The 23,313-nt window shown below is 42.0% G+C and overlaps 1 protein-coding gene across 5 annotated transcripts in view; it reads left to right on the forward strand.

Annotated features, from left to right (window-relative positions):
• The window catches only part of REPS2 (RALBP1 associated Eps domain containing 2), a 231,723-nt gene that overhangs the window by 190,996 nt on the left and 17,414 nt on the right, over positions 1-23,313 (forward strand). For 4 of the 5 annotated variants that reach the window (XM_079911205.1, XM_079911206.1, XM_079911203.1 and 1 more), the window contains exons 15-17: positions 4,789-4,872; positions 5,922-6,067; positions 15,674-15,779. In XM_079911205.1, coding sequence (XP_079767331.1) covers positions 4,789-4,872; positions 5,922-6,067; positions 15,674-15,779 — 336 coding nt within the window. The remainder of the gene's footprint in view (positions 1-4,788; positions 4,873-5,921; positions 6,068-15,673; positions 15,780-23,313) is intronic. The other variant, XM_079911207.1, reaches the window with a different exon arrangement.

The raw sequence follows: 23,313 nt of genomic DNA on the forward strand, positions 1-23,313 counted from the left end.
CACAATGCTAGGAGTTAGATGGATTATCCCCTTTTGCAGATGATGAAATTGTGGCTCAGAGAGGTTAAGCCCATGCCCAAGCCAGTGCCAAGCCTGGATTTGACTCCAAAGCCTGTGTCCTGTACCTGCTGTGCTCTGTGGCCCCAGTTGCCATGGGATGAAGTTTTTGACTTGTCCACTGGAATATGAAACAGTGTTGGATTCATTACTAGTTCACTGCATACATTGATGAGAGGACCTGCTGTTTGCTGGTCTTTAGCTTCGGCACTGGGAAAGCGAGAGTGAAACAAGACCCAGCTCCTGCCCTCCAGGTGCTTATACTTCAGCTCCATTTTTGTCTCTCATAAGTGACTTGGGTCATGGATTTTGGTAATTGTTCTTACAGAGAACTCAGTCCTCTGGATTTTCTCTCTGAGACTGACTGTCGAATGGTGGGGTTTGTTGTGGCCACTGTGCTGCTGGCTGTTGGTTCTGCATCTTCTATGCCTGGGTTTGACCACAGGGCTTTCTGGTGTGTTCTTAACCAGCAGAGATTGGGGTCAGGTTAAAGTCAAGCACCAAATGACACTGAGACTACCACTAAGATGCTGGAGATCCCCTAGATACAGTAGCAGGATTATCTGCTCATCTGCCTAGAAATTAGCCTTGACCTTTGTGATTCTGTCTTGGGATCTGCCTGGATTCTTGGGAGGTAAATGAAGCTTAAGTTTCTTTTTCTAATCTGTCAGTAGCATGAATATGTGACTCTTTGCTTGTTGCAAATTCGACTTGTATTTATTTTTTTAAAACACATTCATGTTTCTTTTTTTTAAAGTTTTTTTTGATGTTGACCATTTTTAAAAAAAATTAATTTATTTATTTACTTTTGGCTGCATTGGGTCTTCGTTGCTGCGTGCCGGCCTTCTCTAGTTGCGGCAAGCGGGGGCTGCTTTCGTTGCAGTGTGCAGGCTTCTCACTGTGGGGGCTTCTTTTGTGGAGGAGCACGGGCTCTAGGCACGTGGGCTTCAGTAGTTGTGGTGCGTGCGGGCTCAGTAGTTGTGGCGCACGGGCTTAGTTGCTCTGCGGCCTGTGGGATCTTCCTGGACCAGGGCTCGAACCTGTGTCCCGTGCATTGGCAGGTGGATTCCTAACCACTGCACCACCAGGGAAGCCCAATGTTGACCATTTTTAAAGTCTTTATTGGATTTGTTGCAATATTGCTTCTGTTTTATGTTTTGCTTTTTTGGCCGTGAGGCATATGGGATACCAGCTTCCCCAACCAGGGATTGAACCCGCACCCCCTGCATTGGAAGGCGAAGTCCCAACCACTGGACTGCCAGGGAAGTCCCTCGACTTTTAAATAAAAGTCTTACTGGTAAAAATTTTGCACAGCTTCAAATATGTATTTATTTGTTTATGAAACCATATTGCATATACCACCTATTGCCTCCATGGTAAATGGAGAAGAAAACAATTAAGAAGCCTGGTTAGTTTTTGCTGGAGCACCTGTGGCCTTTTCCAGACCAGGACCTTGGAGACTTGGTTTTCTCATTTCTTAAATGAAGAGTTTGGGCCATCAGTGGTCCCTAGCTGGTCTGGGCTGGCTACATAAAAATCACTCAGGGAGCTTGTTAAAATAGAAGTTCTAGTGTTCCAGCCCTAGGAGATTCTAATTAGAGAAGTCTGGGGTAGTATCTAAAAGTCTGTAATTTATAAAAATTCCCCAGATAATTCTCTTGTGTAGCTGTATTTGGGAACCATTGGGCTAGAAGTTCTAGAATAAATAGAATTGAATTGAGAAGAAACTTGTGGTGTGTTTGAAGATTCAGGTAATACTTATGTGCCTGGAGTGGGTTCCCGATTGGCAAACTAATGCAGTTATGATGCAGAGGTAAATTGGAGCCAAATGATGGAGGATCTTTTTTTAAATTTTTTTTCCTATTTCTTTATTTTATTTAATTGATTTATTTATTTACTTTTGGCTGTGTTCGGTCTTCGTTGCGGTGCACGGGCTTCTCATTGCAGTGGCTTCTCTTTGTTGCGGAGCACGGGCTCTAGGCGCGTGGGCTTCAGTAGTTGTCACACGTGGGCTCAGTAGTTGGGGCTCGCAGGCCCTAGAGCGCAGGCTCAGTAGTTGTGGCGCACGGGCTTAGTTGCTGCGCGGCATGTGGGATCTTCCCGGACCAGGGCTCGAACCCGTGTCTCCTGCATTGGCAGGCGGATTCTTAACCACTGCGCCACCAGGGAAGCCCAGGAAGGTAAATTTTAAAATGGAAAACAGTTTTCAGGCCTCACAACTGCTCCTCATCCTTCCCAAGCCCCACCCCATTGTTGTTGGTGATTTAGAGATGTTTACAAGAAAAGGAAGTCAGTGATACAGACACTCTACTGCTTTTGCTGTGCTCAGAATCCTCATTTTTGTTGAAAAGAGGATGAAATTTATCATTTCCCTCAATATTTCCACAAGAAGGAGACTTCACTCATCTCCCCAGGAAAGGGAGCATTAGGACGGACACCTCTCTCCACCTGCCTGATGATACGGAGGGGAACTGACCAACTGAAAGGTGGGGTGACTGGTCCGTCACTTCTCTCCTCTCTGCCTGGCTGCTGGGCCATGTGGGCGCAAACCTGTGGTCCCTGTGGAGAGCGGGTGGGCCGTAGCAGGGCAGGCCGTGGATTGGCCGTGGAAGGCGAGTGCGGGCCTCAGGTCCAGGTCCTGTTCTTCAGCACAGGTCACGGGCAGCCCTGCACTAGGTGCCTGTCAGGTCCTTGCTCAGCCATTCAGAAAGCTGACATTGGACTAGTGCATCTTGGAGTGTGATGCCATCTGTCCGAACCCCTGAGAAGGTGGGGGAGCCTGACCGTGAATGGCTCTTGACCGACTTCACTTGGATGCTTCCGGGTACTTCAAACTCAGTGTGTCCCAAAGCAGGCTCCCCTTCCCACCTGCTTCTCCCTCGGTTCCTGTTGCGGAGGTTGGCCTCCGTGCTCTCGTGGTACCCCAGCCTGCCCTCCCGGGTGTCAGAGCCTGGGAGGCCCCTCAATCCTCCTTTCTCGCCCCCCCTGTGCAGTGCCCCTCTGCACCCAGCTCGCAGCCGGGATGTCACCTTTGCCTGAGTGTTGGTGACCCACAAGGCCGGCTGCTGTTGTAGCCCCCGCACACCCTCGCTGTAGTCCTTATTCCCCTGAAGCCTGTTTGCCTGCTCATTCTCTGCCTTTCCCGCTAGACTGCAAGGTCCAGAGCTTGTTCATCCTTGAACACCGGTGCTACTACAGGGGCTGCCTGTCGTGGCTGTTGGATAGGTACTTCTTGAGTGAATAACACTCAGGCCCAAAGTGCTGGAGGCGGTAGAGCATAGTGGTCACAGCCCAGCTTTGGAACCTGAGGCCTGGGTTTGGACTCTGCTATTTGTGTGATATTGGGTGAGTCCCTTACCTTCTGGGTCCTTAGTTTCTTCCCGACTTCCTAAGACTGTGATGATGAAATGCAGTAATCCATGCAAAACATCTAGAGCAACATGTTGACACATAGCAAGTGTTCGGTGGTTCATAGTGCACATCTATTAATAACAACAACAACAATAATAATAATACAGTTACCCTTAATGGAAAGGAGAAGGCTATAAGAAAAACCTGGAACTAGAAGTCATGCATGTTGAGTGCCTGCAGCGTGGGTTTCAAAGAGGCGGGGAGTTGCTTGGGCACCAAGGATTCCAGCGCGGGCAGTGGAAGTGTAGGAGCAGACGGGCTTACTGTGGGGAAGAGTGGACAGGGAGGGAAACATGGAGCAGGAGAGCCGAAAACAGGACCTTGAGAAACCGCTCACGTGAGGGACAAGAGGGGCCAGAACAGGAAGAGAGAATGATTCCAAGTAGGAGACTGCGACTCATCAGATGCCAGGGACAGGACCTTTACAAACACAGCTGAGGGTGCCGAGCTGGGCTGCTGGTCTCTGAAGACTAGCGGCAGCTGGAACGTGCTTTGAAGAGGGCTGCTTAGCGACGAGGTAGGTGCCCTCAGACCCATAGGTTGCATGCTGCAGTGTGTGTTTCTGTGATGCAGATTCGCTTGTGGGTCAGTAGAGGACTGGTAATGTGGAGGTCACGTTGGTTCACATGTTATTAACATTTTGCATCCCTGGCTAATAGTGGCTGAAAGCCAAGGACTCCAGCAGCGCTGAATGTAGCAAGCCCGGGAGATAGGAAGCTGAGCAGGGGCACCCGCGCTCCCTGGGCTCTGCGCCGGGCTGTGTGGCCCCGCTGTCTTGCAGGCCTTTGGGGCCATTCCTCCCGTCTTTGTGCTTACATTCACGGACTCCAGACCACTCAGCAGCCAGAATCCCTCTGTTTACCCCTTCCATCATGCTTACCCCTCACCTTTTTTTAAGGTAAAGAGTCATATCTACTAGAGTGTTTTATCAGAAATTTAATATTTAAAAAACTTTCAGTGCTTTTCATTATAATTATTGTTTTTGTTAGTGATCGGGTTGAAATTTTAACTTCTTTCCCCACCCTATTTTTCTGATACGCTTTGTTATTTTTAGTTTGTGCTTTCGAAGCATTAGTTTTTAGCAATACATACATCCAGTTATAGAAGACATTCCTGTGACTTCTTTCCCTAAGATTGAACAATGCTGGGAGGAGGGATGGGAGGGAACAGCAGGGTCTACAGAAGCTTTTCTCGAGGATTGGCAGCCCCGACCATCCTTGGCTCTTTCTCCTTAGTAACTCTTTTCCTAAGCTCTCTTCATTACATGTTTAGGTGGTTATGTTTTTACATTTTTTTCCTTTCTGTGATCTTTTGCTACAGTCTGAACAAGCGTCTGAGGCCGAGTTACACCCCCAGCTGAACAGAGCCCCTTCCCAAGCTGCGGAAAGTAGTCCAGCAAAGAAGGTAAGGCCAGCGTGAGGATGTTACTGTGATGGTCTTGGGACCCCTCCCTCCCCTGGGCTGCTTGCCGCTGTTAGCAGACATACCGTTTTAAAGTTTTCATGCCCTGACATGAATGTTTGTGGTCCAGATTTCCTAGAATCTGGGTTCTTTGTGAAGATTAGGGTCCTGATGATTCCTGGGCTCCACCTTGATGTTTCTGACAGTTTGTACTTCCCTCTTCAACCTCCCAGCTAAATATGGTGGCCTTGCTTTTGGCAAGACCAAGAGGTGCAGTGGGGAGCCCTGCATCCTGCTAAGCCTCGAGGAGCAAGCTGGGGGCTGGGGTGGTCTCCCCTTCCTAGTCTTTTTGCTACGGTCTCCCCTTGCCCACCCATGTCACCAAGTCCTGGGCCATTTGCTTGCTCACTCACCGTGCTCTCCCATTCGTCTTCTCCCCCTCCTTTCTCCTTGCCCATTTCCTCAGGCCCTCCTCCCATCACAGAGCACGTGGGCCTGGGCTCGGGAGCACAGGTGAGGCAGGGCCTCCAAGGAAGCAGGCCAACTGTCTCCTTCCAGAAGACACAGTGGCTCGTCAGCTTGGCTTGATGTAGGAGCCGGGGGTTGGAGAATGATGAGCATATGACAAAGACCTCTACAAACTTTAAAACTTAGAACAGATTCAGAACATATTCCCAAAAGCCCCAAAGTGAGGCAAGAGTGCATTTTGTCTTCAGTAAGGAAAAGCCCTGTGGTGTGAGATGCACACAGCATTTAAAAAAGAAAAGAGGGGAGGGAGAGAGGGCATCTGAGTCCTGTGTCCTTCCAGGTGACAAAAGAGGTAATAGGCTGCAAGCATGAAAAAAAAGAAAAAGAAAGAAGGAAAGGCCCCTGGAATCTGATGCCCGGGTCTCTCCAGGTCTTGCCAAGCCACGAACCAGCCACTTGTCCTGAGGTGTGGAGTTTGAATAGAGCACACGACTGACCTTGGGGATACGCCGAGAGTAACATGGGGCATTGACGTGATGGGTGGCATTTGTTTAACTTTTTGGTTTTTTTTTTTAACTCCACAGGATATACCGTATTCTCAGCCCCCATCAAAGCCCATCCGTAGAAAATTCCGACCTGAAAATCAAGCTACAGAAAGTCAAGAGCCTACTACGGCTGTAGGCGGGCCAGCTTCTGTAGCAACCGTGAAACCCCATCCAACAGTGCAAAAGTAAGTAGAATGGATAAATGCGCGAAAGGTCGGAAAGTTTATTTTAAATCTGCTTATACATATGTAAATGTAAACTTACATTTACACTCATCACCATGGACAGGTGTGATTTTAATGGTTATAGTCTTACCTTACTCATTTCTATGATGGGATTACAGTCTCCCGGTCACATAGAAAGAGGCTTTCTAAGTGATGGGCTTAACTTGACCCCAGGGACCAGCAGGTCCCAGGCTGGCGTGTGCTTTGGGTTGGTTTGATTTCCTTCCCCTCCTCCCCTCCTCTTCCTTTCCTTCCTACCGCTCTTCTTTGTTCTGGCCTGTGTTTTCCTGGGAAGAAGACAGTAATATAAATGGCAGTTTCCCTCTTTGCCTGTCTTATCTCATGTTCCCTGGTGCACGTGGCCAGCTTTAAGACCCTCAGACCCAACTTTGAGTAGATGTGGTGTATGATTCCTTTTCATCCCCATGAAGGGGTTCTGTTGTTGAGCATCTCAGCACAGAATGGTCACATGCAGAACTGCTAAGATATCTGTCTGTATGATCAGCTGGATGGAGGGTGGGGGCACCTGTGGACATGGCCCGGGACCGAGAAGACCATCCTTCTCCAGACTTTGGCTTTAAGAAGAGCCATCACTTGCCTCAGTGAAATTGAGCCAGGTGTCCAGGGCAGAAAACCGCTGCTGCGTGTTACTTCAAGTGAGCCTGACTAGTCACTAACACAAATGCTCGGGATACGTCATGGCACCGCTCCAGGGGCCCTGTGGGTCTCAGGGGCTGCTTCGGAGTTACTCCTGCTTACACTGTTATGGGAAGAAAAGCAACAGGTTCTGTGGGTGCAGCTTGCCTTTGAAGCCAATCCCCATTCTGAATCTGTGCAGCACTCTTCTTCAGGTAATGGCTTTTGTTTTTTCCAAATAGACAGTTCCCTGGTAGTATTAGTGCTTAAAGGAAGTATATTTTGTCCTTGATAGTCACTGAAAGCTTTGGCCATCTTCCAGCCACCTTCCAGCCTAGAGGATGCATCTCTATCAGGGACACAGACAGCCAAACTTGCTTCCATGTTCTCCCCAGCTTTCCACCGTAATCTGCACTTCACATCAATGCTAGTCACTCAGTGGTGGCTACGACATCCTCCAAATTGGATGGCAGGGCCGCTGGTGGAGTTCACGCAGAGATCTTCTTTTTTCATCTTTTATTTTTAAATATATAAATGTACTTACTTAGTTTTGGCTGCGTTGGGTCTTCGTTGCTGCGCACGGGCTTTATCTAGTTGCGGCGAGTGGGGGCTACTCTTCGTTGCGGTGCATGGGCTTCTCATTGCAGTGGCTTCTCTTGTTGCGGAGCACGGGCTCTATGTGTGCGGGCTTCAGTAGTTGTGGCACGCGGGCTCAGTAGTCGTGGTGCACAGGCTTAGTTGCTCCGCTGCATGTGGGATCTTCCCGGACCAGGGCTCGAGCCCGTGTCCCCTGCATTGGCAGGCGGATTTTTAACCACTGCACCACCAGGGAAGTCCTCTTCATCTTTTTTAAAAGACAACTTTATTTAGATACATTTCATATAGCATACAATTCACTCTTTTAAGTGTATACTTCAGTGGTTTTTAGCATATTTACGAAGTTGTGCAACCATCATAACAGTGTAATTTTAGAACATTTTCATCACCCCCAAAAGAGATTCTGTGCCCATTAGCAGTCACTTTCCATTCTCCCCTGCCCCACCCCCCAGGCAACCGCTCTCTACTTTCTGTCTTCATAGATGTGCCTGCTCTTGCCATTTCATTTACATGGAATCATACAACATGTGGTCTTCTGTGATTGGCTTCTTTCACTTAGCATCATGTTTTTAAGGTTCATACATGTTGTATAGTAAGTCAGAACTTAATTTTTTTAATTGCTGAATAATGTTCCATTATATGGATATACCACATTTTATTCATCCATTCATCAGTTGATGGACATTTGGGTTGTTTCCACTTTTCAGCTAATAAGAATAATGATGCTGTGAATATTTGTGTACAAATTTTTGTGTGGACTTACCTTTTCATTTGTCTTGAGTATTTATACCTAGGAGTAGAATTGCTGGGTCATATGGTAACTCTATGTTTAACAGTTTGGGGACCTGCCGAACTGTTTTCCACAGTGGCTAAAGCATTTTACAATCCTGCCAGTAAAGTATGAGGGTTTCAAATTTTCCTCCTCTTTACCAACACTTGTTATTTGATTTTTAGGGTTTTTATCATAGCCATCTTAGTGGGTGTGAAGTGGTATCTCATTGTAGTTTTGATTTTTATTTCTTTAATGAATAGTGATGTTGAGCATCTTTTCATGTGCTTATTGGCCATGTGTATAACTTCTTTGGAGAAATGTCTTCTCAGGTTTTTGCCCATTTTTAATTGGATTATTTATCTTTTTATTTTTAAGTTATGAGTTCTTTATATGCTCTGGATGCAAGTCCCTAGTCAGATGTATGATTTGCAAATATTTTCTCCCATTCTGTGCATTGTCTTTTCACTTTCTTGATGGTGCTATTTGCAGCACAATATTTTTAAGTTTGATCAAGTCCAATTTATCGAATTTTTTTCTTTTGTCACTTGTGCTTTTGCTGTCATACCTAAGAAACCATTGCCCAGTGGCATAGGGAGGGTGGGAGGGAGATGCAAGAGGGAGGGGATATGGGGTTATACGTATACATATAGCTGATTCGCTTTGTCATACAGCAGAAACTAACACAACATTGTAAAGCAATTATACTCCAATAAAGATATTAAAAAAAATTTACCTTAGGAACCACTGCCCAAATCAAGTTCATGAAGATTTGTTCCTGTGTTCGCATCTAAAAGCTTTATAGTTTTAGCTGTTACATTGAGCCCTGTGGTCTATTTTAAATTCATTTTTGTGTATTATATAATGAAGGGGTCCAGCTTCATTCTTTTGCATATGGATTTCCAGTTTTCCCAGCAGCATTTGTTGAAAGGAGATATTTTCTTTTATCTGCCTATTCAGTCACTGCCCCTCACCATGATACTCTTTCACTAGTTAGGTGACCACATGGGGTCAGGCTGAGAGAGGCTAGCACCCACCAGCAGCACAAATAGTGCTGTAAATGGCAGGGAACTTTATAAGACTTACTTCAGGTCCCAGACCAGTTTATTTTGGAGTGATAAGGAGCAACTTAGCATTCATAATTTTTTAAAACCTGGAGAGAGGACAGCCAGACACATGATGGTTAGTCTGTATGGCCCTTTCTCAACTAGGGTTCTGGGAGAGAATTAAGCTCTGATGCCCTTAGACACCCATTGTATGTAGTAAGTTAATCTCTCTCCAGTGCATTTAGAGTGGTCGTTACTATATACCGTCTTTGGGAAAACCGAGAAAAGAGTCACAAATCAAGTTGCAAAATGGTCTTCATCCTTTGGGGAAATTAACGTTAGAACTGATCTATTAATAAGAAACAAATTCTGCTTCGGATATCATCACTGTCTGCTCCATTTAGGGGAGAGGAACTAATAAAATATTCTCTCCAGGTGTGCGCTCCTGAGTCCAGGTTACAAGTAATAAACAGCTCTCCGATTGTGTCATCATTAATGAGCTACCCGTAAGGACAGAAGTGGGTTTTTCTTAGAAATAATTTAGCTTGATTTTTTCCCCCATATCTAATGTATCTGCTAAGGATCGATTTTGGGAAAATAGAGTTGTTTGAACAGTTTAGAACTAGAGGATGTTGTGTGGCAGTACTGTGACTGAACCTGTGCCAGCCTCTGTGGCCTTTGCTCTTCTCTGGAACCCCAGGAATTGTCCTGGGCCACCCCAGGGCATTCCAAGGAGCTTGCGTGGCAGTGTCTGCTTGTCTGCATGACGTTCTCAGTGTGGCTGGGATTCTGTTTCCCTTCCCTCCTCATGTTTGGCAACACTGGAATATCTTTGGGGTTGATGATTGGCATCTCTAATGAAAACCTACCATTTCCAAGAAGAGAAAAGGCAGTATAAACTCACTTCTTAAAAGCTGTACTCAGAATTCCGTGGGAGAAATCAGGGCCCAGGGTGAAGGCTAAGAAGATTTTTCTCATCTAGAGACCCCAGTTTATATTCCTTCAAACATTGGTTCAGTTGCTTGAACATAAACCAGGTAACAGTCACTCACATAACATAGAAATTAACTACTTTCTTATGTAAAAGTCTGAGTTGGTGAGTGGTCCAGAAGAGTACCTGCCCAGAACCCAGGTACCTTCTGTCGTCTTGTTTTAGATCCCTGTGAGGGTTGCCTTTATCCATAGGGTTGGAGGTGGCTCACCTCTAACATGTTCGTGTTCCAGGTCCCAGGAAGGGGAAAGGAGCAAATGGAGAGAAAACAGATTACTTTTAAGGGCATGACTCAGAAGTGGCATACATCACTTCTCTCGCATCCATTTCACCCAGACTTAGTCATGTGGCCTCATCTACTTGGCAGGGAGACATGGAAATGCCACTAGTTTCTAGTTGCATGGCCATGTGCCTGGCTCAACCTGAGGAGATGCTACTGAAAACAGGAAGGCATGAGAAGAGGATTGGAGGACAGTCTGCCACAGAACCTTCAGTGGGTGAGCCTCACGGTACGCAGTTCAAAACCGAGAGATCGCCTGACGTACAACAGCAGCAGGCGAAATAAACACCTTGCTGTTATTCCCTTATCTTCCTCCTTGGAAACCAGGCCACTTAGAGCCCACCTTGGAACAGTGAGTAACGAAGTTAGGAGAACCTGGAGAGACAAACTCAAGAAGCAAGTCTTAAGAGGTGAGGCAAGTTAGACACCTTTACTGAACCCTTAGGTTTTTGGGGCCGGATACTGTCTTTGCGTTACTTAGGGCTCATTTGGTTGTAAAACATAAAGAGCAACTTGAGCTAGCAAAACCCTGTTCATTATTATAAGAGTACAGGGGTGACTCATGGAAACCAGGGGCACGGATGGATGGGAGAGAGGACTGTATACCTGTTGGCTCTCCTCGTGATTCTTCTCTATTTTCTGTCATTTTTATCTGTGAAGACTTCTCAACCACCTTCAGCTCCAGATGTTACATTCTCACTGTGCAGGGCCTAGGCTAAACCAAACTCTTAACCAGGACCCATACATCCCTGGGAGAGAGAATCTGGTCAGCTTACGACAGGCCAGGATCCGTTCAAGTGTGAAAACAGAGCTGAGCGTTTCTTAAGACAAATAGGACTGTCTGCCTGGGGCCCATTCCTGTGGAGGGAGGGGGAAGGGGATGGAGACAGTTCCCAGAGGAGGGGAAACTGTTATAAGCTGGCACACTTAGCGAAGTATTTGTTTAAGTAGGGGCATCCAGTTCTGATCAACATGTATTTTCATAAAACTTTTGGACTTCCCTGGTGGTGCAGTGGTTAAGAATCCACCTGCCAGTGCAGGGGACACAGGTTCGAGCCCTGGTCCGGGAAGATCCCACATGCCTCGGAGCAACTAAGCCCGTGTGCCGCAACTACTGAGCCTGCACTCTAGAGCCCGCGAGCCACAACTGCTGAGCCCACGTGCCACAACTACTGAAGCCCGCACTCCTAGAGCCCGTGCTCTGCAACAAGAGAAGCCACCGCAATGAGAAGCCTGCACGCCACAACGAAGAGTAGCCCCCGCTCGCCGCAACTAGAGAAAGCCCACGTGCAGCAATGAAGACCCAACGCAGCCAAAAATAAAATATAAATAAATAAATTTATTAAAAAAACCAACCCTTTTTGTTTTGTAATAATTATAGATTCATAGGAAATTCAAAAATAGTATAAAGAAGTCCTGTGTATCTTTCACCTAGTTTCTCTCAATGATTGCATTTAACCTAACTATAATATAATATCAAAACTAGGAAATTGACGTTGGGACAGTGTATATGTATAGTTCTTTGCCATTTTATCACATGTGTGTGTCTTGTAACCACCACTGTAATCAAGGTACAGGAGTCACCCTTACCCCATCTTCTTCTTTACTCCTTACCCGTGGTAACCATTGATCAGTTTCCCATCTCTATAACTTTGTCATTTTCTGAATGTTATATTCATAGAATCACACAGCATGTGACCTTCTGAGTTTGGCTTGTTTTCACTCGGCATAATGCCCTTGATATCTGTCCAAGTTGTTGTATAAATCAATACTGCTAAGCAGTATTCTATGCTATGGGTGTACCACAGTTTGTTTAGCCATTCACCTTTTGAGAGACATTTTGTTTGTGTCTAGTTGTCAAGTATTACAGATAAAGCTGCTGTGAGCATCTGTGTACGGGTTCTTGTGTATACGTAAGTTTTCATTTCTCTGGGCTAAATGTCCAAGAGTGTGATTGTTGGGTTGTGTGCTAAGTGTATATTTAGTTTTTAAAGAAGCTGCCAAGTTGTTTTCCAAAATGGCTGTACCATTTTATCTTCCCACCAGCCAGCACTGTATGAGGTTCAGTGTCTCCACATCCTCACCAGCATTTGGTATTGTCACTGTTTGGTTGTTTTTTTTTTTGTCACTGTTTTTTAAATTTAGCTGTTCTAATACGTGTGTAGTGGTATCCCACTGTGGTATTAATTTGCATTTCCCTAATGGCTAGAACATCTTTTCATGTGTGTATTTGCCATCATGTGTCCTGTTTGGTGACATGTCTCTTCATCTCCTTTGCCCATTTTCTGATTGAATTGTTTTTTAATGTTGAGTTTTGAGAGTTCTTTATATATTCTAAATACAAATCAATGTGGTTTGCAATGTTTTCTCTCAGTCTGTGGCTTGTTTTTTCATCCTCTTAAAAGAGTCTTGCAGAGCAAAAGTTTAAAAATTTTAAGGAAGTCCAACTTACTTATTTCTTTTCCTTTTATGGATTGTGCTTTTCTTGTCACCTCTAAAATCTCTTCACTAAGCTCTAGGTCCTGAAGATTTTTTCTCTTACGTGTTCTTCTAAAAGTTTTATAATTTTACACTTTACATTTCAGTTGGTGATCCATTTTGTGTTAATTTTTATATAAGGGGTGAGATTTGGGTCAAGGTTCATTTTTTGGCCTATGGATATTGAATTGCTTCAGCACTTTTGTTGAAAAGGCTGTTCTTTCTCCATTGACTTGCTTTTGCACGTCTGTCAAAAATAAGTTGGTTGTACTAGTGTGAGTCTATTTCTGGGTTCTTTATTCCGTTCCATTGATCTATGTGTCTTTCCCTCTGCCAATACCACACAAGATAGTAATGAAGATTAGTATCTTCATTACTTCACCACTTGATAACTATAGCTATATGTCTTCTGTTTTTCCCACTTATAATTATTTTTCAAAATTGTTTAGCTATTCTGATTCCTTTGACTTTCCATTTGATTTTAGAATAATTTTGTCTTGAGCTACAAAAATCCTACTGGGATTTCTATAGGAAATCTGGGGAGAGTTGACATCTTTTACTATGTTGAGTTTTCCAATCCGTGAACATTTCTCTATTTATGTAGATCCTATTTTATTTTTTTCATCAGTGTTGTATAGTTCTCAGCATGTAAATTACATGTATGTTGTGATATATCTAAGAAAATCAGCTTGAGTCTTTATAAATGAAGTTGTATTTTTGATTTTCAGGTGTTCATTGTTAGTATATCAAAATACTATTGATTTTTGTAGATTAATCTATCTTGCAAATTCACTTCTGTCCTTACTGAAATCACTTGTTAGTTCTAGGAGTTTTTTATAGATTCCTTGAAATTTTCTACATGGACCGTCGTGTCATCTGCAGATAGGGACAGTTTTGTTTCTTTCTTTTCAATATTTGTACCTTTTGTTTCCTTTTCTTGTATAATTGGGCTGGCTAGGACTTCCAGCACTATGTTGAAAATAGTGATGAGAGTAGAAATTTTTGCCTTGTTCCTAAGCTTAGGGGGAACCATTCAGTTTTTCATTAAGTATGATGTTAGCTATAGTTTTTTTGGTAGAGGTTCTTTATCAAGTTGAGGAAGTTCACCTCTATTAATAGCTTTCTGAGAGTTTTTATTATAAATTGGTGTTGCGTTTTATCAGGTGCTTTTTCTACATTAGTTGATATGATCATTTGATTTTTTCTTTCACCTGTTAAGATGGTGAATTATATTGATTGTTTTTTGAATACTGAATCAGTCTTGTATCTCTGGAATCAACTCCTCTTGGTCATGATATATAATTTTTTTATATTGCTGAATTCTGTTTGCTAATATTTTATTAAAGATTTTACATCTGTATTCAGGAGGGCTATTGTGTCTAATCTTCTGTCTTGTTAGGTTGCCCCTTTCCAAGTCCTTTGGCTAGAGAGAGCAGAATTGTGGGGAGGCTTTACATTATCTGCTCTCATTGGCATTGATGGGATGCATGAAGTGAAAAAAGAAAACCCAGGGAATTCATGGCTATTCTTTCCCTGGGTACTGAGTTCCCTAGCTGGTTTGCCTTCTTCACTCCACTTCACTTCACTTTGCAGAGTCATCTATATTATTCTGTATATTATGTCCAGGGTTTTAACTGTATTTAGTGGAAGGAATAGAGAGAAGTGTGTCTACTCCGTCTTATCCTGAAACCAGAAATGCAATCTATATCTTGTAAAAAATAGATTTTGAAGCCTCTTCCCTGCCTATTTATGGGTTAAGAAAATATTAATCTTTCAACTTGTTGGGGAGGGAGCATGCCTTCTGCAGGTGAGCAGAGCGGCTAGCATAGTGTGTATTCGCAGTGAACAGTCACCAGATCTCTCTAGTGGTCACAATGCATTCTAGTTCAGTCGCTCTGGCCTGGAACCCTTCTCCCAGTGATTACAAATACGTTTGTTTTTCTAGGGGAACTTAGATTGCCCTTTTGCTCTGAGGATTCAGTATTTCTTGCTGTGGGATATAAGGATATAGGTTCTACAACCACATTGACAGTTTTGAGGGGGAAAGAGGGTGCTAAGAAAAATTAGGGCCAGACAGGCAGTGTAAGCAGAGACGGTAATGGGCTGGGTGGGATGTGTGGTCCCCTTAGTTATACCTGTTCTGTGAATTTACTCTTGACTTAATTTGGGAAGACTAGTATTAAAACATTTTTGTGTTTTTCTCAAGTGCCACAGAATGTATGTTGGTGTATGCACATGCGCACACGCACTCACACACATACACACTCAGGCATTCATGCCAAATAATAAAGAAATAAAAGAGAGGTATGTAGGCTGGCTAAGTTAATGTAGGATTTTTTGCTAAAGGGAATATTCTTCTATTCTTTTCCTTCACACTTGTCCGCGGGGCCGCTTGCAGTTCTTTTAAACACCATTAATAATTGCACAAAAAGGGCATTTCAGTTAATGTCGTTTGTCAGGAAGAAATAGTTATTAAAATGTCTTTGGATAAATGGAACAAAGAGTGTTTGAAAAGGCCCAATTCACAGCTTTTCTTCAAGTTATAAAATGGACATTATTTCAGGTGCAAATAATTCATCCCAACAAATTTGTTTCCTTTGGTGTGTGCCTGCCTGCCTGCCTGCCTGTGTGAATATCTGATTTTATTTTTGGAGCCCTGTGACATTAGCCCCTTGTTAGTTTAGCACTTACTGTGAATTGGAGAGTTCTGACCCACAAGGATCCAGACCTCTAAGTTCTATTTCAGTGAACTGTTTGTACTTTTTTGTAGACAGTCGTCCAAACAGAAGAAGGCTATTCAAACTGCTATCCGCAAAAATAAAGAGGCAAATGCAGTGCTGGCCCGGTTGAACAGTGAACTCCAGCAGCAGCTCAAGGTAAGGAGCTTCCTGAATTTGGATTACCAGGCTTTGTGTCTGTCCGTTGTATTTTGTTTTGACAAACATTGGTTGAGCATCTGGTTCCATTCCTGTTGGTAAGACTTGCTCTTCGTTCTCAAACTCCTTTTGGAAGGCAGAGTTGCTGTATTTAAGTTTCATAGGTTGGTTCTTATATGCTTAGAGGAAGACTCGTACCTTTAATATGCAGGCTGCATATTGTGTGCTAGTTAAAAAGACAGAGAAGCTATTACAAAGGCTCTTTGAAGCATTCTTTATTGTCCAAGCCTTCTGGGTAAACCCCTCATTTGTTTAGATCCTCCATGAATGATGCTATACTTATTTCAATGGAAGAGGGTGGCCCTGATCCTCTCGAAGGCTAACTCCTGCCCTGGTGTCTTGGAAATGGTTCCATGTCAGCTTCTCAAGGACATTACCCCATCCTCATCGCCTGTTTCTCTTCACCATTAATCTCCCCTGTATTAGTTTCCCAGGGCTGTCCTAACAAAGCGCTACAAACTTGGTGGCTTAAGATAGTAGCAACTTATTCTCTCCCAGCTCTGGAGGCTAGAAGTCTGAATCACGGTGTCAGCAGAGCTATGCTATCTCTGAAGGCTCTAGGGGGGGAATTCTTCCTTTCTTCTTCCGGTTTCTGGTGGTGGCTGGCAGTCCTTGGCTGGTAGATGCATCACTCCAGTTTCTGCCTCTGCTGCCACATGGCGCTTTCTCTGTGTCTCTGTGTCTGTGTCGGAATTCCTCTTTTTATTGTGCCCTCTTTTTATAAGGATACCAGTCATTGGGTTAGGGCTCACCCTGATCTAGCCCAGTCTCATTTCTAACTAGATTATATCCACAAAGACCCTATTTCCATAGAAGGTCACATTTATAGGTACGGGGGGTTGGGAGTTAAACATATATTTTCGGAGCACCCACGACACCCCGATTCTATGCTGGATTATTGCCACCCACACATAAACATGCTCTGGTGTTGTCCAGTGTAGTGACGCCACATCCTCCTTCAGCTGCTGCCCCGTCTCTCTGGTCTCCTTTTCACAGCCAAGTTTCTTAAGAGTTGTTTTCATTTATTGTCTCTCATTCCTCACCAGCAGTTTTCTCTCCCTCCACTTCGTTGTGGCTTTCATTCTCCTCCGCTTACACCCCTCTTACAGCCAAATTCAGTGGGCCTGTTTTAACATTATTTGGATTTTCAGAAAAATCTATGCCATTGACCGTTGACCGTTCTTTCCTCTAAATGTCCTTTCTAACTGGTTTTTGGGATATCATACTTTCCTTGTTTTCCTTCTACTTCACTGGTGATTCCTCTTTAGCAATCTCTGCCGTCCCTTCCTTTTTTATTTTCTCTTTCGTTACTACCCTGCTTCGCCCTAATTTTTTTTTTTTTTTGGCTGCGCCATGTGGCTTGTGGGGTCTTAGTTCCCAGATCAGGGATTGAACCCAGGCCATGACAGTCAAAGCCCGGAATCCTAACCACTAGACCACCAGGGAGCTCCCCCTAATATTTTATTATGAACATTTTCAAGCATACAAGAAAGTTGAAAGAATCATACAGTGAATATTTTCATAGCCACCACTTCAGTTCTACCACTCACATCTCGTTATACTTGTTTTATCACGTTTTTCTATCCCTCTTATCTGTCCTTCAGTCCATCTTATTTTTAACATGTTTTCAAGTAAATTGCAGACATCTGTATGCGTCCCCTAAATATTTTAACATGCATATCATTAACTAGAGTTCAATATTTTTACAAGTTTTTCTCATGTTGTAAATGTTACATACAATGAGTATACAAATCTTAAGTGTACACTTGCTGACTTTTAAACAAATGCATCTACTTATGGATCTCAACCCCCTATCAAAGGTATAGCACATTACCATCTCCCCGGAAAGCTCCCTCATGCTCCTTCCCAGTTAATTTCTGCCCCACTCACATAGAGGTAACCACTATTCTAAACTTCTTAGGCCATACTGTTGCCTATTCTGTAACTTTATGTAAATGGTGTCCTCTGACATGTACTTTTATGGAAAGCTTCTTTCACTTAGTATTATGTTTTTGAGATTCATTTTCATTGTTGTATGTCTCAGTAATCTGTTCCTTTTTATTGCTGAGTGGTATTCTATTGAGTGAATATGCTGCAATTTGGTTATCAGTTTTCCTATTAGTGGACACCTGAGATGGTTCTAGTTTTTGCTATTTTGAATAAAACTACATTCTTGGATAAGTCTTTGTGTGGGAATATGTTCTCATTTCTCTTGGGTAAATTTCTAGGATTAGGATTAGTAGGTAACATGGTGATTGTGTGTAATTAGTTTTAATAGAAACTGCTAGAGCTTTTCCCAAAGTGGTTGTAGCGTTTAGTACTCCCACCACTACTGTGTGAGAATTCTGGTTGTTCCTCATCCTCGCCAACACTTGGTGTTATTGTTTTAATTTTTAGCAAGTCCTGTGGTGAGATAGTTTTTATTTTGCATCTCCTTAGCACTTTTCTATGTGATTATTTACTTTTCATATATTTTATTTTATGAAGTGTCTTTTCCAAATATTTGGCCATTTAAAAATTATTTTCAGCCGTTTTTTTGGAGTTGTAGGTAGATGCTTTTTATATATCTTGGTTACCAGTCCTTTGTCAAGGTATATATTTTATGAATGTTTTCTTCTAGTCTTTGTTTTGCCTATTAATTTTTTTAACTGAATCTTTTCATGAACAGAACTTTTTAATTTTGATAAAGTCTGATTTATCGTTTTTTCCTCTTATGGTTTATTAACTTTCTTCCTATATAGGGAAACTTTGCCTACATCTGAATTATGAAGATATTCTCTTATGTTTTCTTCTAAAGTCTTTATTGTTATAACTTTTACATTTAGATCTATGATAACATTTGTTTTTTTTTAAACTACTTTATTGAGATAAGATTGTACATACCTCAGTAAAGCTGTACATATTTAATGTATGCAACATGATGAGTTTGGAGATAATTATACATCCATGAGTCTGTCACAGTTTATGCCATAAAACTGCCCATCACCTCTAAAAATTCCTCTCACCCTCATTATTAGTATTTATTTTTATTGAAGTATTGTTGCTATAGTTGCTGTACAATGTTATGTAAGTTATAGGTGTACAATATAGTGATTCATGATTTTTAAAGGTTATACTCCATTTATAGTCATTATAAAATATTGGCTATATTCCCTGTGTTGTACAGTATATCCTTGTAGCTTATTTTATACCTATTAATTTGTACCTCTTAATCTCCTACCCCTATAATGCCCCTTTCCCCTTTTCTCTCCCCACTGGTAACCATTAGTTTGTTCTTTATATCTGTGAGTCTGCTTCCTTTTTGTTATATTCACAAGTTTGTTGACTTTTTTTTAGATTCCACATATAAGTGAGATCATACGGTATTTGTCTTTCTCTGTCTGACTTATTTCACTTAGCATAATGCCCCAAGTCCATCCATGTTGCTGCAAATGGCAAAATTTCATTCTGTTTTATCACTCACATAATTATCATTTCTTTTATGTGGTGAGAACATTTAAGATTTACTTTCTTAGCAATTTTTAAGTATGTAATACAGTATTGTTAACTATAGTCACCATGCTATACATTAGATCCCCAGAACTTATTCATCTTATGATTGGAAGTATGTACCCTTGCCCAACATCTCCCCATTTCCTGCACGACCCTCCCCTCAGTCTCTGGCAACCACCATTCTACTCTGTTTCTATGAATTTGGCCTTTTTTAGATTGCACATATAAGTGATATCACATGGTATTTGCCTTTCTCTGTGTGACTTATTTCACTTAGCATAGTGCCCACAAGGTCCATCCATGTCACAAATGGCAGGATTTCCTTCTTTCTTACAGCTGAATAATACCCTATTGTATGTATGTACCACATCTTCTTTATCCATTCGTCTGTAGATGGAAATTTAAGTTGTTTCCATATCTTAGCTATTGTATCAATGCATAATGCTGCAGTGAACATGGGAGTGCACATATCCCTTTGAGGTCCTGATTTCATTTCCTTTGGATACCCAGAAGTGGGATTGGTAGATTATATGATGGTTCTTTTTTTTTAATTTTGAGAAACGTCCATACTATTTTCTGTAGTTGCTGGATCAATTTACATTCCGACCAACATTGCACAAGCATTCCCTTTTCTCCACATCCTTGCCAACACTTATCTCTTATCTTTTTGGTGATAGCTATTCTAACAAGTGTGAGGTGATATCTCATTGTGGTTTTGACTTGCATTTCCCTGATGATTAGTGATGTTGAGCACATTTTCATGTAGCTGTTGGCCATTTGTTTTAGAATGTTGTCTTTCCGTTTTTATTTGTTTCAAGATATTTCTTTGATTCCCCTTTTGACTTCTTCTTTGACTCATTGGTTGTTCAGGAGTGTTTTGTTTAATTTCCACATATTTCTGAATTTTCTAGTTTTCTTCCTGTTACTGATTTCTAGTTTAATAACTTTGCAGTTGCAAAAGGTACTTGGTATGATTTTGATATTCTTAAGTCTGCTAAGACTTATCTTGTAACCTATCATATGATATATCCTCGAGAGTATTTCATGTGCGCTTGAGAAGAATATGTATTCCGCTTCTGTTGGCTGGAATGTTCTGTATATGTCTGTTAGCTCCATTTGGTATAAAGTATAGTTCAAGTCCAACATTTCCTTGTTGATTTTCTGTCTGGATGATATACCCACTGTTGAAAGTAAGGTATTGAAGTCCCCTACTATTATTGTATTGTTGTCTATTTCTTCCTTCAGATCTTTTAGTATTTGCTTAATATATTTAGGTGCTCTGATGTTGCCTGCATGTATATTTACGATTGTTATATTTTCTTTATGAATTAATCCCTTTAACATTACATAATGACATTCTTTGTCTCTTGTTATAGTTTTTGGCCAAAAGTCTATTTTGTCTGGTAAAAGAATAGCTACCCTGTTCTCTTTTGGTATCTACTTGCATGGAATATCTTTTTCATCCCTTCATTCTTTCTTATGTGTGACTGTAAAACTGAAGTGAGTCTCCTGTAGGCAGCATATAGTTCAGTCTTGTTTTTTAAATCCATCCAGCTGCTCTATGCCTTTGGACTGGAGAATTTAATTCACTTACATTTAAAGGGAATATTGATACGTAAGGATTTACAAATACCATGTTACTATTTTCTGGCTATTTTGTAGTTCTCTTGTTCTTTTCTTCCTCTCTTACTGCCTGCCTCTGTGAATTGATGATTTTCCATAAAGGTATGCTTTGATTGTCTTCTCTTTATCTTTTGTGAATCTACTCTAGGTTTTTGTATTTGCTTTGTTGTTATCATGAGGCTTACATAAAATATCTTGTAGATATAACAGTGTATTATATGCTGATAACAACTTAACTTGGACTGTGTATAAAAACTCTACCCTTTTACTTCCCCCTTTTTGTTTTTGATGTCATCATTTACTTCTTTTCATATTTTATATTCATTAACAAGTTATTGTAGCTATAGTTATTTTTAATATTCTTTTCCTTTAACCTTTATACTAGATTTAAGTGGTTAACACACTACCATATTCAGTATTAGAGTATTCTGAATTTGACTATATACTTAACTTTACCCCAGTATATTGTATGTTTTCATGTTACTAATTAGTGTCCTTTCATTTAGCTTGAAGAACTCCTTTCTACATTTCTTGTAAGGCAGGTCTAGTGGTGATGAACTCCCTCAGCTTCTGTTTGCCTGGGAAAGTCTTTCTCTCTCCTTCATTTCTTAAGGATAACTTGGCTGAGTAGCATATTCTTGATTGGCAGTTTTTTTCTTTTTCTTTTAGCACTTTGGATTATCATCCCACTCTCTCAAAGGGTGCCTGCTGAGAAATCCACTGATAACCTTATGAGAGGTCCCTTTTAAGTTACAAGCTTCTTTTCTCTTACTGCTTTTAAGATTTTTCTCTTTGTCTTTGATTTTTGACAAATTTATTATAATGAGTCTTAAAGAGGAACTCTTTTTTAAAAAATAAATTTATTATTTTATTTATTTATTTTTGGCTGCATTGGGTCTTCGTTGCTGCGCGCAGGCTTTCTCTAGTTTCGGCGAGCAGAGGCTACTCTTCGTTGCAGTACCCACGGGCTTCTCATTGCAGTGGTTTCTCTTGTTGTGGGGCATGGGCTCTAGAGCACAGACTCAGTAGTTGTGGCGCACGGGCTTAGCTGCTCTGCAGCATGTGGGATCTTCCCGAACCAGGGCTCGAACCCGTGTCCCCTGCATTGGCAGGCGGATTCTTAGCCACTGGTGGATTCCTTGGGCCACCAGGGAAGCCCAAGAGGAACTCTTAAGTTGAGTTTGTTTAATGATCTGTGAGCTTCATGAACTTGGATATCCATATGTCTCCCGAGATTTGGGAAGTTCTCAACCATTATTTCTTCAAATAAGCTTTCTGCCCTCTTCTCTCTCTCGTCAACTTCAGGAACTCTCATAATTCACAAACTGTTTCTTTTGATGGCATCCCATAGATCACGTACCTTTCTTCATTCTTTTAAATTCTTTTTTCTTTGTTCTTCTCTGACTGGATAGTTTCAAAATCCCTGTCTTCTATCTCAGATTCTTTCATTCTGCTTGATCCATTCAGATGTCGATGTTCTGTATTATATTTTTAATTGCATTCATTGCATTCTTCAGCTCCAGAATTCCTGTGTAGTTCTTTTTTATGATTTCTATCTCTTTGTTAAACTTCTCATTTTATTCGTGTAGTGTAGTTTTCCTGAATTAATTGACTTCTCTTTCTGTGTTTTCTTGCAGCACATTGAGTTTCCTTAAAATAGCCATTTAAAATTCTTTATTGGGAAAATCATAGATCTCCACGTCTTTGGGATTGGTTACTGGAAGATTGTTGTAATTCTTTGGTGGCGTCATGTTTCCTTGAAGTTTTGTGTTGCTGTCTTCACATTTGAAGTAGCAGTCACATCCTCCAGTCTTTACTAACTGCCTTCAGGAGAGAAATACTTTCTATCAGCCCTATTAGAGATTCTGAGAATTTCTCAGATCTTCTATGGGTACACTTGCTCAACATTTCTTGTTCCTTCTTGTGGCAGAATTCTTAAGCTTGTATGCCTTATTCTGATCCTGCACAACACCAGGCCAACTGCTAACAGCCTCCCTTTTGTTTCCCAAAGATGGCACTACAGCTCAAATTTGTGGTCTCTCATGGTCCACACATTTGGGCCAGGAAAGCTTTCTGTATGTGCTCAGTTCGTCATGCTGCTGTCATCAGGAATGTGAACAGGAAGCTTGCCACAAGTTGGTGGTGTGTGTAAGTCCCACGGAGTGCTGAGAGTGCCCCATGGCCAGTTGGAGGATCCCCAGGGGCTTATGGGTGGGCTTCTTGATGGAGTCCCTGGACACATTAAGTAAGATCCACGTTCCTTTAATCCTCTTTTGAGAGTTCTGTTTGCCACTCTCCAGCCTCTTCCCGCTCCCCACCCCCCAGTCATGCAGTTCACAATTCAGTGTTCTGGATGGGG

The sequence above is a fragment of the Stenella coeruleoalba genome (genome assembly GCF_951394435.1).
Source record: "Stenella coeruleoalba genome assembly, chromosome: X".
Lineage (NCBI taxonomy): Eukaryota > Metazoa > Chordata > Mammalia > Artiodactyla > Delphinidae > Stenella > Stenella coeruleoalba.